Below are 16,152 nucleotides of genomic sequence, written 5' to 3'. Positions count from 1 at the left end.
AGTTCATGATGTTAAATTCGCGGAATGACAACGCAGCAGATTCAGGGTAGTACAGTACAGTAAATAAATCCACCGATGTCTGTAAGAGAACACGTTTTATTCGTTTTAGAGTACCTGAGAAGTGAAACGAAAAGTAGAAATCTGTCTGTCCTAGATGACGAACCTATCGATCACCTACTTTGAGCTAATATGGAATCGCAAATTAACCTCACAAGCATATATTTAAGAAAACCTTAACGTATATGGAGATAATGGGCAACGTACAAAACTCCCCTAAAACGATAATCATGACAGCATTCGAACCAATCGGTCTTTACTTTCTGTGGCAGCTCCAATCATCATGCTACCCAACTCTACAAACGGAAAATTCAAATCTGAAACATCAACACAGATAATCGATTAAAATGTTGGAAGGGAAAAAAAAGGTTAATAAAAGCATGATCTGAACACGACTGTTGACGAAGCGTAATGAATCACTTAACAGTCCAAGTGTGTAGCAGCCATAATAACAATTAGGTTGGATCAAACGGCGATCTGAGCGTGATTTTTACCTATTCTAAACACCTACCCACTAGCATGTGCTAACCAAAGTAAAATGGAATATTTTCCCCCAATTTCTTACCTAAACTACATAAACTGAGAACCACAACTTTCCATATTATCCTTACTGAGGCACACCCCAGTATCCGTGCTATTCTTGCTGTTGACGGCGTCACATAAGACCGGTCAAAGGAAACTAATTGGTACAGTGAAAACTACATTAAAATTATTCCCAAACAAGTGATCTGCAAGGTGCTGTCAATCCTGACCCGATATCCGCATTGCGTATTATAACACTTACCGAGCGACAGCTGCTCAGTCTTTTGAATTAATTCATCTGCCATCACCTCAGCCTCCAGATAACGTTTGATGAGACGGTTAAAAACGAATTTCGTTAAATAAAAATGTTTTATAAATGTGAGGCAATATGGTAGTGTGACTAAAGAAATGAATCAACGCTTCCCGTGCTCATCAGCCTACTGGCCCACGTCTTGGTTCAACCGAACTCGAAGTGGCAAATTCACCAACTTCAACATTTCATTGGCTAGTCATTCTATCAATTGAAAAACTCATTGGCTGGTGATTCTATCAATCTAATTTACCAACACGGAAGAAACGCCCCTCTCAACCCTATTGTACGTTATGCAGAAGATGACCCACCTTTTAAAACGAGTTTGCTTGGCTCGACAGACGGCTGCCTATTGAAGATGATTGCATCAGCTGAAAGTTACACTCCGTGAAGGTAATCCATTACGTCGTTTGCTGCTTGGTGACGCAGCGGTTAGTGTGTTTCCTTTCATTATTTGGAACCCTTTAAATTTAAGCAACTACTACATTATGAGAACACTATATATTTCACCGTATGCTCATTTAAATCTGGTTGAGATGCCTCCAGCGTCCCGTTCAGGTGAAGTTGTTGCCGCTATAACCTAAAAGTTCCTAACCTTTAAAAAACGGATTTATAATACACTGCGTCTGTCTTATATTCAATGACATTGAAAATGTGATATATTTGTGGCTTCAAATTGTACCATTTGAAGGAATAGCCAAACATAAAATGGAAATTGGTTGTAATATTACAGAAGAAACAGGCCAAGCACAACCTGCATATTAACTGACATATTGTAAATCGTAACATGTTTCAGTGTGTTCCTACAATATAGGGAGAACGTGAAAACTCTACAATTGTAAATGGAATTCAGGTTTCCTGATCCATGTAGCAGCATACTGTATAACATGTAAAAATATTATTAAATTAGTGGAATTGAGAATGATATATTCAAGGATATATACGAAGGATAAAAAAGAACCTCTTACATTGCCCCACAATTACTGTTATAATTATTATTAGTAATGTTTATGTATACTTTTCAAGAATTGCTGCCAAGAAGTATGCCATGAGGTTATTTCCTTTTCATAGTATTTATTATCATCACAGATTTATTCATTAGAATCAATATAGCCGTCTTTTGATGTGGTTACCCACCTTTGAGGTAAAGCATATGTTGGGACTTTTCCACAGTGGCTTTAATTTAGGATAGGATAAGTATACTTCATTATTCCAGAGGGTAATTGCAACAAGACATTACAAAACGTAAGGCATTGTGACAGAGATACAAGAAAATAAGCCAAAACAGAAAAACTGACAACCAGAGTAAGCATGTATACACCCTCAGGATTTGTACAAAGAACACTTACTTTTAAAAGCAATAATAATTCAATAGCACCTATACAAGTAACAGAATTTAAAATACTTATAACCCTGGGAGCAAAAGAGTTCCTAAATCTGTTGCCCAAGCAACCTTAAATCTGCAGCCTGATTGGCAATGCATGAATTTTAGATAAAAAACGATGGCTATTATCTTGACAGAACCGAATCGGCTCTCTGTTTTACTACTGAATTACGTTGCTTTGATTTATGGGATTCCTCAACTACAGTTGTGCGAAGCAACAGCACTGGCCACACACGTCATCATCAGTTTGAAGACAGTCTTGTGCAAGAGGAAAATAGGTATTCCATTAAAACATTAGTATGGAATACGGCGATATCGATAGCTTAACATAACATTTTGAAATCCTATTAATGTAATAATGGATTGCAACGGACAGCCTCCGGGGCGCATTGTAGGAACCAAACCTGGACGGAGCGCTGGTACATCACATAGCCTGTTTAGTTCACAGGCACACTTCCATTGGGTGATAAACTGCGATCGACATCGCTTTGCCGTAAACAAGGAGCAAGTAAAGTACACCTTTCATGTCACCAGATGATACGACTAGTTTGAGAATTTTAACGACTCACCTGGAGCTATCGGTTTGGCACTTCCTGCAAGTTCGGACATCCCATTAATTTGTTCTTAATCGCTGGCTAACAAAACTAAAGACGAGTGCGTATATATTGTTCAAAATCATGCTTTTTAGTTTCTTATTTATTTGTAGCATTTGTACTACTCAACTAATTGAGACCAATTTCATTGGTTGCTGCTCCTGTCAATCAAACGATAGCTTTTGCCCATTGCCTTGTTCGTCAAATCCCGTTTAAGGAGGCAGCGCAGTACGAGTAGACGGCGCTGACGAACAGTTACAGTTTCGGACCTATTCTTGCATCAGCTGCGTTTTGCTAATTGTGTTGCGTCATAGGATAATCCATAATGAAGTTGTGTGCAGTGTTGCTCAACCTCACTGTCGACAGTTGGCAATCCTCCTTCTACAACCTAATATATTTGGAGTTGTCTTCAACTCGGATTAATGGAGCTTCCAGCAATATAATTGAATCCTAGTCTGCTGCGGCTCAATTGTGTAAATCTTATCTTGTAACTCCTTGATTTTTTGTTTTATTTTATTTTTTAATAATTCCTTGGCTCAGGCTGGGTGGGAGTGGGTGGTTTAGATTACTTTGTGTGTTATGTCCGTTTATTGATACATCCTGTCAATTCCTTTTTGCTTAATAAAAAGTTGATCACAAAAAAGAGCATGTAATAATAGTCATACACGGGTGTGGTATTTTTGACGCACACAGACAGAATTTTTACGTTTTACTTGAATATCACCTAATGGTTGTTTAGTTTCAGAAAGGTAATTTTAAATAGCGAATTTGAAGCCAAGGCAACTTTTTAAATTTAGTTTTTAGAAAAGTTTATTTGCTCCTGTATGCCATAATTCAACTATAAAGGTATCGACGATCTCGTTTTAAATGTTTCCAAAGCAAGATCCTTCCTGTGTGGGACATCACCAATTACCTACATTCCTAGGTGACATGTTTTGAGAATGCTCTACACTTAAACCATGTTAGGCAAAACATTTTGTATATCTCTGGGGAGGGTATTATATAAAATCACTTCTAATGACTTGATAGAGGTAGGTGAAGTAGCACTTAAGTGTGCGATGACTGGAAGAATCCTTAACAATATTCCGTAACACATTGGGAAAGTGGTGTTCTACATTATTTAAAATTGGAAAATAAACATAAATATGCCAGACTTGTGCTTAACCATTTTACTCTACTATCCCTGTACTGTACAAAGAAGAATTTTAAATGGAACTTTTTACATTGCTTTCTTTTGTCATGTGGGGGCTATTTTATTCTCCTTTGTCCAAATGAGTTATGTTTTGTTAGTTATTTCTGAATAAATAAAACATGTAACATGAAAAAAGGTAACACAATAATTCATTTATTATGTAATTGTTGGCCTGGCACCCTGCCCGGGATTTGTTTCTGCCTTACACCCTGTGTTGGCTGGGATTGGCTCCAGCAGACCCCCGTGACCCTGTGTTCGGATATAGCGGGTTGGATAATGGATGGATGGATGGATGTAATTGTTGGTGTCATTTTTTGTAATTTGTTAATGTCCACCTTTACCTGATACAGACCTGTATATTGTTGATAGTGGTTAGTGTCCGAAGGATTATGCTGCTATTTTATGTAATTGATGCAGCTTTTGATTTATTAATGGTTAAATATTCAAATGAAATCAATAACACAAAGTCCATTTCATCCATGTAATCCTGTAATCTTGGTCGCATCCTACACAGTGCATAAAGTAATTCTGGACAGAGTGTCAGACCATGACAATGTCAGTATCGAGAAGTCAATTAACCTAACTCATTGTTTCCTAACCTTTGTGGTGTAACAACCCACTTTTACGCATGCCAGAGGGCTATCCCACTCTGTTAATTTTGCGCAACCGTGTGAGGACTGGGGGAGTGTGGTGATCTCCCTGTAGATGAATCAAATGCGATTGTCAGGGAAGATGGATAGGGTCCCACGTGATCACTGGAGTTTCTGATGAAACAAGCGCGATCAACATTCTTTTCCACCTTGGTTTGTTGAGCCCTATCATCAGAGAGGGGGTTGGGGAGGTTGTCCAGGATAGTCCGCCATCCACCTGCCATTCTGTAGCTTTCAATCGAGTGCGATCTTCTGACTGATGGATGGGCTTTCGTCCGGGATGGTCACTTGCAATGCCATAATAGCGTACACATTGGGAAACACTGACTTAGTGTGTATGTCTTCAAAATTTGGAGGTAAAACAGGTATACCTTAAGAAAATACCACAACAAAATTAGAAGAATGTACTCTGCATACACACAAACCCAGTCTTATAAAAAAAAAACTCTTCAGACAATAGTAGTAACCATTTTACCACTGTGTTGCTCAATGATGGAAAGGCCAACCATCTATCTGTTTTCAAACCGTCTTTAACTGAGGTATCACCCGTTGCATGGCTGCACTCGGGTCCTAATCTGGTTCCTGAGTGGGTTTGTTGTGTGGTGAGTACGGTAATGCACTATATCAGTGCGTGCTCCTAACCTTCAACTATTCTAAGGTCCCTCTGGCCCAGAACTTATTCTGGCCACTTTCGATACAAAGCAGACATCAACCTTGGACAGGGTGCCAGTATGTCACAGCATACACTCAATCATCCCAGGCCAATTGAATGTTTTCAGTTAACTGTGTCTTTCTAATGTGGAATTGAAAACCAATGCATACACAGATAGTGTCTGGTTGTGTAACACAGAAGCACTAAATCACAGTCACTGGAAGTTACTAAAATAGCAGCTTTATATAAAGTCAATGTATAAATCAATGTATTAATAGGATTAAAGAAATCTCCTGCCCTGCCAATAAAAATCTGTGATTCATATTTCAAGATATGCAAGAAAAATGGATTGTTTTCCCAGAGTATATGCATATACTTTAAGTAAACTTCCAGCTGGATTAATATGGTGAAATCTTCAATTAGAGATTATGCAAGCAGGAAGGAAAGAGAATTGATGCATGTATAAACATCTCAACTGCCATGCTGCCACTTTCAATCGACTGCTATCTTCTGACCAATGGGTGGGTTTTCGTCCGGAAATGCCATAATGGCTCACACATTGGGAAACGCTGACCTAGCGTGTATGTCTTTGGAATATGGAAGTAAAACACATATACCTGAAGAAAATACCACAGCAAAATGAGGAGAATGTACTTTGCATACACGCAATCCTAATCTAATGTGAAAAGAAAACCAATGCATACACATACAGCATATCGTGACTGGGTGGGTAATCCACAGAAGCACTAATCACTGCACCACTCCGTCACGTCAAGATTGTTTTTTAATATTCAAATAAATCTTCTGAAAAAATACAATATTATGCAATTGAATTTATAAGTGAGACAGAACTTTCCAGATAATAAAGGAAAATGGTTTGACAAATTTATTAATATTATTTCTTATTTACTGGTGACATATTTTTTTCTTGAAGGTTTTAAATTATGGAAGGTAACTAGGATTAACATCAAAAATACTCTATAATGCATTGGTTCACTTCCATGCTTAAAGTAGTAGTATTTAATAATTTAACAACTAGAAAAAAGCGTGGTTTTCTTATTATGGAAATACTGCAAAAAGATTTTCAAATTTACCACATAACTAAAAAGAAAAGTGACGTCAAGAAAAGGCTAATGACATTCATTTTCCAAATCACTCATTGTAACTCTGGGCTGCAACTTGATCCCTGCTGACAGATGGATTGATACCTATATTATTAAAAAGCCATTCTGGCTATTTTATGTATTTGTTTCTTCAAGTTACAATATTTTGTTCAACTTTAGCTGCTCCAGTCTCTTCTGTTGTTTGACTGGGGTTATTTTTTGGTGCAATCCTTCGTTTTTTTGCATCCTGGAATTCAAATAAAAAAATCCAATGAATGCTGTAAAAGTACAACACATTTTTACTGAAAGCTTAATTTTTTTTTTTAAGTTTCAAAATATATTTCTTCTGCACTAACGTGTTCATCTGTACATTTTTGTTGCATGAATTTTTATCACTTCTTTATTATGTACAGCAGCATACATTTTTACCTGGCACATCTACTCTTTTTAAAATTGTAACAGCATATAACAATTAAAAAAATATAAGAGCTATGTGGAAAAAGAATTTTAAACAAGGGGAACAAAGACAGAGAATGGAGTTCTTAAACTATTACTTCAATTTAATTAACAAACATAGCAACAAAACATAACCCAATCAAGTAAAAATGATGTAGAAGGTACAATAGTGTGTTTAAAGACACTCTATGAAAATCAGCAATTAATCCCCAACCAACAACAACATTTATTTATATAACACATTTTCATACAAACACCTCAGTTAGAGATGTTAACATTAAATGCATTAAAAGTCTGATAACCCCAAGTTGCAAATTCTAGCTACTGTATTAACAGGCCCTTTGCATTTCTTTGCAAGTTAGAATCAAAAACTATGTAATATTGTAATGCTTACTGCTTGCTAATCATTTCCAAAACTAGTATAAAACATCCAGAAACATTTGCTAGCAGCTTCTGCTCCTGTGTTTATTCATAACTATACGTCAGAATTGTGATATGGTAGCCAGCTCTCAAAATGTTTTCAGAAGCAAAAACACAGTCAGTGTGGCAAAGGGCACACTGCAAATCATTTGAAACCTGAATAAGGAACCGTTACAGAGATTAGAATAGAGAGGACCTCATAACATGGAGGTCCCAAGTCCCAATATGGGGAGATTTCGGTGTAGGAAAATGAATCCCAAGGTATGGTACAAATAGATGGTTCCTGTCAGTGCTCAGCAAATCTACACTCTAGAGATGATGTGGTGGTAAGTGTCAGTTTCTGGGAGGTTTTGTCAATCACAACTTAAGACAGACAAAGAAAAGGAGATAAGAAATAAAATGATGACAATAGGACCCTAAGCCAAACAGGTTAGTACATTTGAATATCTAATTTCTGTATTTATCCTCCCTTTTGACTTTTTTTAATTAATAAATGCCTTGCCATACTTTTGAGAATGCCAGTCACCATAACCTTCTGTAACTTCCACATGCTATTTACCTCAAATCACACCACCAACTTGAATTTAGTTTGGGTGTTATTACTATAAGATGTTTAATTAAACATGAATTTTTTTTTTCAGAAAAAAATAAAACAAATACTCACAGATTCAAAAATTGCCAGATGAATTACTCCATACATTACCACAAAAAAATAGAGAACCGTTTGAATGTAAATAGTAATGCTGAATAAGGTCCTATAATCTTCAAGTTCTTCCTGAAAATTGAAATAAAATATTTTAGTTATGCTCTTCTCCAAATAGCCATTAAGAGGTAATAAATCTAAAATAATTACAGAAAAATAATTAAAATAAACTAGGGGGTGGCGGCATGGTGGCGCAGTGGTAACGCTGCTGCCTCGCAGTAAGGAGACCTGGGCTCACTTCCCGGGTCCTCCATGCGTGGAGCTTGCAGGCTCTCCCCGTGCCTGCGTGGGTTTCCTCTGGGTGCTCCAGTTTTCTCCCACTGTCCAAAGGTTCTAAATTGCCCCTAGTGTGTGCTATGATGGCTGGTGTGATGGGTTTAAATAGGTTTATTAGTTTAAGAGGCCTTAAGTCCTTACTTAACATAACTTTGGCTAATATGTTTATGTTTTTTATATTGTGTGGTAACAAGACGTGATATTTAAACGTGTGGTGTTTTAGTATACAAATACAGGATTATGGGATGAGATAAAGTTTTAAGGGAATAAAATATGTGAAGAATATAGAGTTTATAAGAAAAGGCAAATAAATATTTAAGATTGTACTATATTAAACAGGAGTTGCTAGCAAATGCTTTTTGAACAGGATGGCAGCAACATTGAACAGACTGAAGGAGTTCGTTTTGATCTTTTTTATTTTATTTTTTGTCATTATCTTTAATTTCAAATTTTGGATTACAGAATTGCTTTTGTTGTGTTTTGTTCAACTTCTAGAATTTCAGTTGAAATATGTTTCATGTTCCATGTTTAGCATTTACTATGTGGGAAAAGTCTCATTAGAAATCTCATTAGCACTGATATCATTTCTCACGGACCACCCTCAAGCTTCTTCAGTGGTTCATAGATTTTTATTTGTAGAGTTTATTTCTTTTATAAGTACTTGATTAACTATTCTTCAGTATTCTTTTATAAGTATTTGATTTCCTGATTCTTGGATCTTTTTGCTTCTGTTCTTGGTTTTCTGTTAATAGATTATTAAATTTGGGGCTTGTTTGCTTTTTGTTGCCTTGTAGGTAAGTCCTTTTTACCATTTTTGTATTTTTTTTTTTGTTATTTCTAATAAAGCTTTCTTTTTTAAAGATGCCGTTGATGAATTTGGCCTTCCCTGGCAAAGTTTTCATGGTTCCTTCTGTTAGAACGGTATTTTTGTGCATTTTGAGACATTTAAGTTTGTCATTTTGGAACTGAGTAGGCCGAAGCCTTTCTTTGGAGTAGGGATGTCAGGCTACCTGGGGTGAGGACTTTGCTAGGCAGACTAAAGAAGGTCTTGGCTTGGTTTTATGGGCGTTTTCGCATGCTTCACACCCTTCTCGTTATTACAGTGTACTTAATTCATAACACATTGTACTGGCATCATCTCATGGAAAGGAACATTTTGATTATGTACATTATGCTACTGGTAGGATCTAGATACAATTTTTTTAATGAAAAAATTCTTACTGAAGATCCCCATTTTGTTCATCTGAAAAAATCATCTTAATATTTTGTAGTTTGTGGGCATTAAGACTTAACAATTTTGAATGCTACACAATTGTACTTTTCCAGCTGTTAAGGACACAATGATGTTCCTGTAATTAATTGTAACCACTAAAATACCAGGAAATTAAAAAAAAAAAAAAAAAAGCAAGATGTAATCTGAGACAGTCAATAACAGGGAAGTGTTTTAGTAGCCATAGAAATCTCAAAATAACATGCAGATTAGAAGATGCAAATACAAAAAATGAAACTGCTTCACAGTGGATACTGCCCACAATTAACGTGGTAGGAAATGTAATACACTTCACCAAACATTTCACAATCAGACCACTGTCAATACTTGCAATTTGCTGAGAAAAGTTTTAGTTACTTAACACCTAAGCCATACTTCCTCACAAAAGCAATGCTAATAAAATTGTCTCCCATACTCAAATTTATAAACATCCCTGTCTGCTTATTCATTAACAGTGAGGGGAGAAACAAATTATTGTTTAACTGGATTTTACTACAATACCTGCCCCAATTACCCCATAATAAGAAGGGCACAGTTTCCCATATTCACCACAGTAGAAGCATAGCCCTGGTGTCATTCTCTGGTGTCATTCTGGAAAGCCAATGCTGGCTTTCTTTTACAGTTTCGATTGGCTCTTGTAACTCTGCACTTGACTGAAAAGGTTTTTCATCTGCAGAAAACAAAAAACGACTAAAATTTCAACTTCTCCTTTTCCTTTCCTCGCTCCATGCCACAATTTTTTGAGCAAAGGTAAGCACTTCTTCTAAGGAATTCTATAAATCATATTTAGTCAGTTCATCTTTTAAGTCATCTGACAAACCACTCCTAAACAACATTACTAATGTAGCATGTCCTGCCCCAAATTTGCTGTTAGCGTCTTAAATGCAATAGTAAGGCTGCCTATTGACTTATTTCCATGTTGTGATTTTAATAACAAATTACAGGATGTGTGCACTGAATTTGACAAATCAGACGTGCATGCAAATGATATAAAAAATGATCAACAAAATAAGATTAATTTGAAACAATTACCAATATTAAATGTACATGGGAGTTTATTACTGAATAAAATATAGGCCCATTCAATTGGCTTGTCAGTCAAAAGACATAATGAATGGAATCTTTTCTTGGTATATGGAGTAAGTGCATGAATATTGATCAAAAATAAAATTGCACTGGTTTTTAAATCCTCAAAATTTTTTCAGATCTCTCAAGAAATACTCTTGGTGTGGGATTCATGGTTCACTTGCAGCAAGTGGAGCAGATGCACCTGTCTGCTTAAAAGCAGACACCTCATTCAGCAGTTATTGCACAGAACAAGTTAGCTGTTGTAACCAAGTGAGCACTGAAATAAATATGAGGAAATGACAAATGAACAACAAGACGCAATCTGAGACAGGCAAAGTCAAAACCATGAGATTGCACTCAAACAGGCAATTAGGAACCATAGGACTAGAAGTTACTTTTTCAGAACAAATTCAAAACTTAAATTAAAAAACCTACTGCTAGGGCCCATGTGGGCCCAAGCTAACTAATGGCAACAGAAATTATGGTTTATTTGTCGTGAGATAAAGGAAAATGAGTACACGGTTCTATATATGCGTCATTTCCAGTAACCTAAAGGTCCCAACTGATGTTGTCATGTGATTACTAAACAAGACATTAACTAACAATAACTTTCTAGATACATGTTTTCATTAACACTAAATAACTAACATAGCTGATCCGTGGTGACTGAAAATGAACATAGACATAATAATGTTTGTTATGTCACCAGCAATGTCTTTCAAAATACGCAATAACGTTGATCATCTTAAAGGTTTGAGGAAACAAAAAACTGTTTATAAAATCGGTATCTTACTGTGCAGGTATGGGACCAGTAATGTATCCAGACTCAGAGAATTTGTGTCTTAAGATTTAGATTTGTTAAACCTGTAATGAATTATAAATATTTTTGATCCACAACAGAGGTTCATGTTAGACAATTAGCTACACTAATTCAAATAAAATTCAATAATTTATGAGTATTTGTAATTTATGAGTATGTGTATGTATGAGCATGAATGGCCCTTGTAAAGGGACTGTCTTCCTATTCAACGTTATTGTTTGCCTTAACATTGTTGCTGCTAGCATAGGCTCTGACTACTCACAATGGAAAAAGCTTGGTCAAAAATATCAATGAATGAGTTACTTAATTATACATTTTTACCATTTCTCTTAGTCATTGTCAACTTCAAATATGAAAACTAACAGAAATGCTACATAGCAATGCTTACAGAAAGGAAAGAACTATTGAAAGGTCAGGGATAGGACAAATGTTCAGGATGCTTTCTCCTTATCTTTTTAAAAATCATTGAGTAACATATATGCCTGAACATGAACAACTAGGGCAAAGTTTTCAAACTATAGACTGGTAGCTAGAGCAAACGAAAATAAGGGTGGACATATTGTCAGTATACTGTAGACTTTGATCAATATAGTTGCACAGGGTAGGGGAGGGGTTTAGCAAAATGGTGCAGCAATTACCACACAGCTCTACAGTTTTGGGTACTCTTTATGAGTCATTGTGTGGACACACATACTCTGCATTTCTGTGTGGGTTTGTTTCAGAGTATGTTAGGTAACTCAATATTGGATCTGTATAAGAGAATGTGTTTATGATATACCAATGTTACCACCTCCATTTTGCCTGACTTTGCCCCTGCTCCTTTATTATGACGTGTTGAAATACACAGGTCTTGAAAAATGAAAATTAATTAACACAAATTTAATGTTCCTATCAAAGTCAGAAAATTGTCTGAAGTGACTAAAGGCATGGAAATTATTAAAGCCAGGGAGAACAAGAGGTTTCATAAATGGATGTGAAGTAGGTATGAAATGTTAGCTTACGTATAGTGATGTGTGATGAGAACAAACAGATAACAGAGTGCAAATGCAGCTTACTAAGAGCATTTAGAGTGAGCCTAAACTGGTCAATGTCGACGTATATTTTATTATATTTGTACTGTTGTTGTGAAATGTATGTTGTGCAGGTATTTATTAAAAGCTTAGTTTGATAATCATGTGTAAAGCAAATCCAATTTTGAATTTCAATGTCTTAGTGACACATGAAAAATAAATGAATCTGTGGTATACAATCTGATTTCATATCCAGTGTAACACACTAGCAAAACATTTCACTGATAAGCAGGATACTTACTGCAGTAACTTCTTCACGTCCAAAATCATCCTCAGTATCATTAGCTGTTGCATTGTCCTTGAAAAAGGATTAAAAGAAACAGAATAAACACACAAAAATTGTTACAGTGTATTTGTGTAGCTTCCTAAATACATCTAACACAGAAATGTAGATTATAATAGCTTTGCCTGATTAAACTGTAAAAAGGATTAATCAAAGTGGCTATAAAATCATTAACCTTCCATTTCCCGAGATGACACATGACATTATGTTAGAATATGGAGACTTAATATATTTGAGGTTTATCATTGATCAACACCAACAACTCTAAAATGTCAAAATAAATATAAATACAGATCATGCAACGTAAATTACAAAAGAAACATAAAAAAACGATACAAGGATAAAGCTACAGATGGATCTTTGTACCTGGACCAATGCACTAATTCCAGATGATATGACTTTTGCTTATGTTGTTATTTCCAAGGGAATCCTGAAAGCTCACAAGTTAATAATTTTTAAAACTGCTAATAAAGTAAATCAGTTGGCTTTAGTTTCTTACATTGGGGTGCTCAAAGATCGCAGAGGCTGCAGTGTATGGTTTGATCTTAGTTTGTTAATGAGAAACCAATTATTGCTACTGAAGCAATAGCTAAAGCAACATTTTTTTCTTAATTTTAATTGATTTGCTTGTTAACATCCATCCATTATCCATCCATCCATTATTCAACCCACTATATCCTAACTACAGGGTCACGGGGGTCTGCTGGAGCCAATCCCAGCCAACACAGGGCGCAAGGCAGGAAACAAACCCTGGGAAGGGCACCAACCCACCACAGGGCGTGCACACACACATCAAGCACACACTAGGGACAATTTAGAATCGCCAATGCACCTAACTGGCATGTCTTTGGATTGTGGGAGGAAACCCACGCAGACACGGGGAGATCATGCAAACTCCACACAGGGAGGACCCGAGAAGCGAACCCGGGTCTCCTAACTGTGAGGCATGTTAACATTCATAATTAAATACTTCTTTTAAGTCTTAAAAAGCTGCATTCAGTGTTTAATTGCATGTTTTCTTCACCAGTTGATAATAAAAATCAAATGTACATAACAATGGTGCCCTGTGGTGGGCTGGCGCCCTGCCTGGGGTTTGTTTCCTGCCTTGTGCCCTGTGTTGGCTGGGATTGGCTCCAGCAGACCCCCATCAAAGTCAAAGTCAAAGTGAACTTTATTGTCATCTCAACCATATACAAGTATACAGATAGACAAAATTGTGAAGCTCAGAGTTCACAGTGTAACAACATGATGTGCAAATAATAAATTAAAAATAGAATTAAAATTTAAAAATTAAAACACAAACAAGACAAGGCATTGTGCAAAGATAGGACAAAGAAGTAGCAGCAATATTGACCCTGTAGATAGGATATAGCGGGTTGGATAATGGATGGATGGATGTACATAACAAAGAGACCATCAGTTAATCATCTCACCTAGTCCCATGTACTTGTATTTGTTTAAATGCACAACTGCGGAACAAATGGAAAAGACAAAAGTGAAGAAATGAGAATCTGTAATCTGCTGTAAGAAACTAATCATTTGGATGACATCCTCTGAAAGTAAAATATTTACAATATAAGATTAATGACCTGACCCTAATCCTAATCCTAACCAGAATAAAAACACTAAAATTCCAAAAAATTAAATACATTTCATTATTGGCAAGGTTTAACTGCTAATTAAGCAATTGGGTTAGTACATAAGCCTGAACCCCTTCAGGGCTAAACTTGAGCACCTCTAGTTTCATGCTTATCCTCACTAACATTGTTCATGCACAGTTTGTTGAGTGTTAGTTTAGATACTATGGCAAAGCAAATTATCAAATGTTTCAACCAAAACCCCAGATCTGAATGCCTCAAACACTTCATGCAATGAGTCCTCACTGCCTGCTCTAACTGGCTCTGAAGAAATTCCGAAAAAATGGTAAATGATGTACAGTTTTATGTACCTTCTGCACTTTCTGAAGTGGACTGAGCAACCACATAAACCAAGCTTTTGTTTACAGCATATGGACACGTTTGTCCTGGTCTTGAATGCAGATCTGCAAATGAGGCCACTTCCTGAAAAATAAACACCCTTCTCCTTAATATACAATGGTGAGCAAACCATGCTTATGAATGTGGGCCAATGGAAATGATGAAATTCAATATTCAGCAACAGGCCCTCCAACGCATTATGTGGCCCTCCAGACTTTATTTTCTTATCCACAGTGGCTGTTGCTAATGTTGTAGAAAAAGTCTCGGCACAAAAAATTATTTTTTTATAGCAAACTAGGCTGTGCCTTTAATATTATTAGTATTTTAAGATTTTATTTAAATAATTTTGCAAATTAATTTCTTTTTCTTCTTCACTCTTGTGTTTTTCATATTAAAATTTGTCTATAGGTTTAAGTTAGTTGTGTTCAGACTGACTTATTTTCTTTCTCTTCCTTGGCCGATGTCAGGAAAAACAATTTGCCTACCCAAGCTTTACAGATAAATAAGGAAACCAGAAGCAATGCCTAAGGCTTTCGATCCATCTAACATCCACTAGCCCCATGTGAGTCGTACCTGCATTCCCAGTCCCAGCCCTCATTACCTGATATCTGCTCAACTTCACCAATGCCTGTGCCTTTAAGCTAGATGCACCAGTCTTCAGTAATGCCTATGTCTCTTTCCCAGGATAACCCACCAAATCTGCTCCTGTATTATTTTTTTTTACAAAATAATTAGTCTGTACTCTTGTTCATGTGTTGGCAGGTGAATAGTTATTACAGACTAGTGATTCAAATTGGAAACAGAAAAGAAGTGTGGTGTAGTGGTTAAGGCTTTGGACTTCAAACCCTGAGGTTGTGAGTTCAAATTCCGCTACTGACAATGTGTGCCCATGAACAAATTACTTGGCCTGCCTGTGTTCCAATTGGAAAAACAAAACAAATATAACCAATTGTATTGTAAATGTTGTAAGTCGCCTTGGATAAAGGAGTCAGCCAAATAAGTAAATGTAAATAATTGAAGAATACAAAAAACACAAACTCACCAAAAAGAAAAGAAACCTATAACACTGTCATCAATGACATTCATACTAAGAAGCTTAGATCTTTTGTGTTATTCATTATTATTTATTATTATTATTATACACATCTCTGAATCTACAGTATTATGCAAAATGTGTGAATATCTGTTTTGCATTTTTGCATTTTATTAACCCATAATGACTAAGTGAAAACATGTTTTAAGAAAGATTTGCTAATGTATTCAAATTAAAAACTGAAAACTTTATTTCATATAAGTTTTCAGACCCTTTACCTGGTGCATTCTGTCTGCTTTAATGAAGTCCACCTG

General features: G+C 36.1%; 1 protein-coding gene across 2 annotated transcripts in view; it reads right to left on the bottom strand.

Annotated features, from left to right (window-relative positions):
- nars1 (asparaginyl-tRNA synthetase 1) overlaps positions 1-3,005 on the bottom strand; it is a 43,402-nt gene extending 40,397 nt beyond the window's left edge. Inside the window, exon 1 of one of the 2 annotated variants that reach the window (XM_039750455.1) lies at positions 2,843-3,005. In XM_039750455.1, the coding sequence (XP_039606389.1) occupies positions 2,843-2,882 (40 nt within the window). In that variant the 5' untranslated portion in view covers positions 2,883-3,005. Of the gene's footprint in view, positions 1-841; positions 1,040-2,842 lie in introns of those variants that run through there. The other variant, XM_039750454.1, reaches the window with a different exon arrangement.
- Between the last annotated feature and the right edge of the window lie 13,147 nt (positions 3,006-16,152).

The sequence above is a fragment of the Polypterus senegalus genome, chromosome 4 (assembly GCF_016835505.1).
Source record: "Polypterus senegalus isolate Bchr_013 chromosome 4, ASM1683550v1, whole genome shotgun sequence".
In the NCBI taxonomy this organism is placed as follows: domain Eukaryota; kingdom Metazoa; phylum Chordata; class Cladistia; order Polypteriformes; family Polypteridae; genus Polypterus; species Polypterus senegalus.
This window is presented reverse-complemented; position numbering and strand designations above follow the sequence as displayed.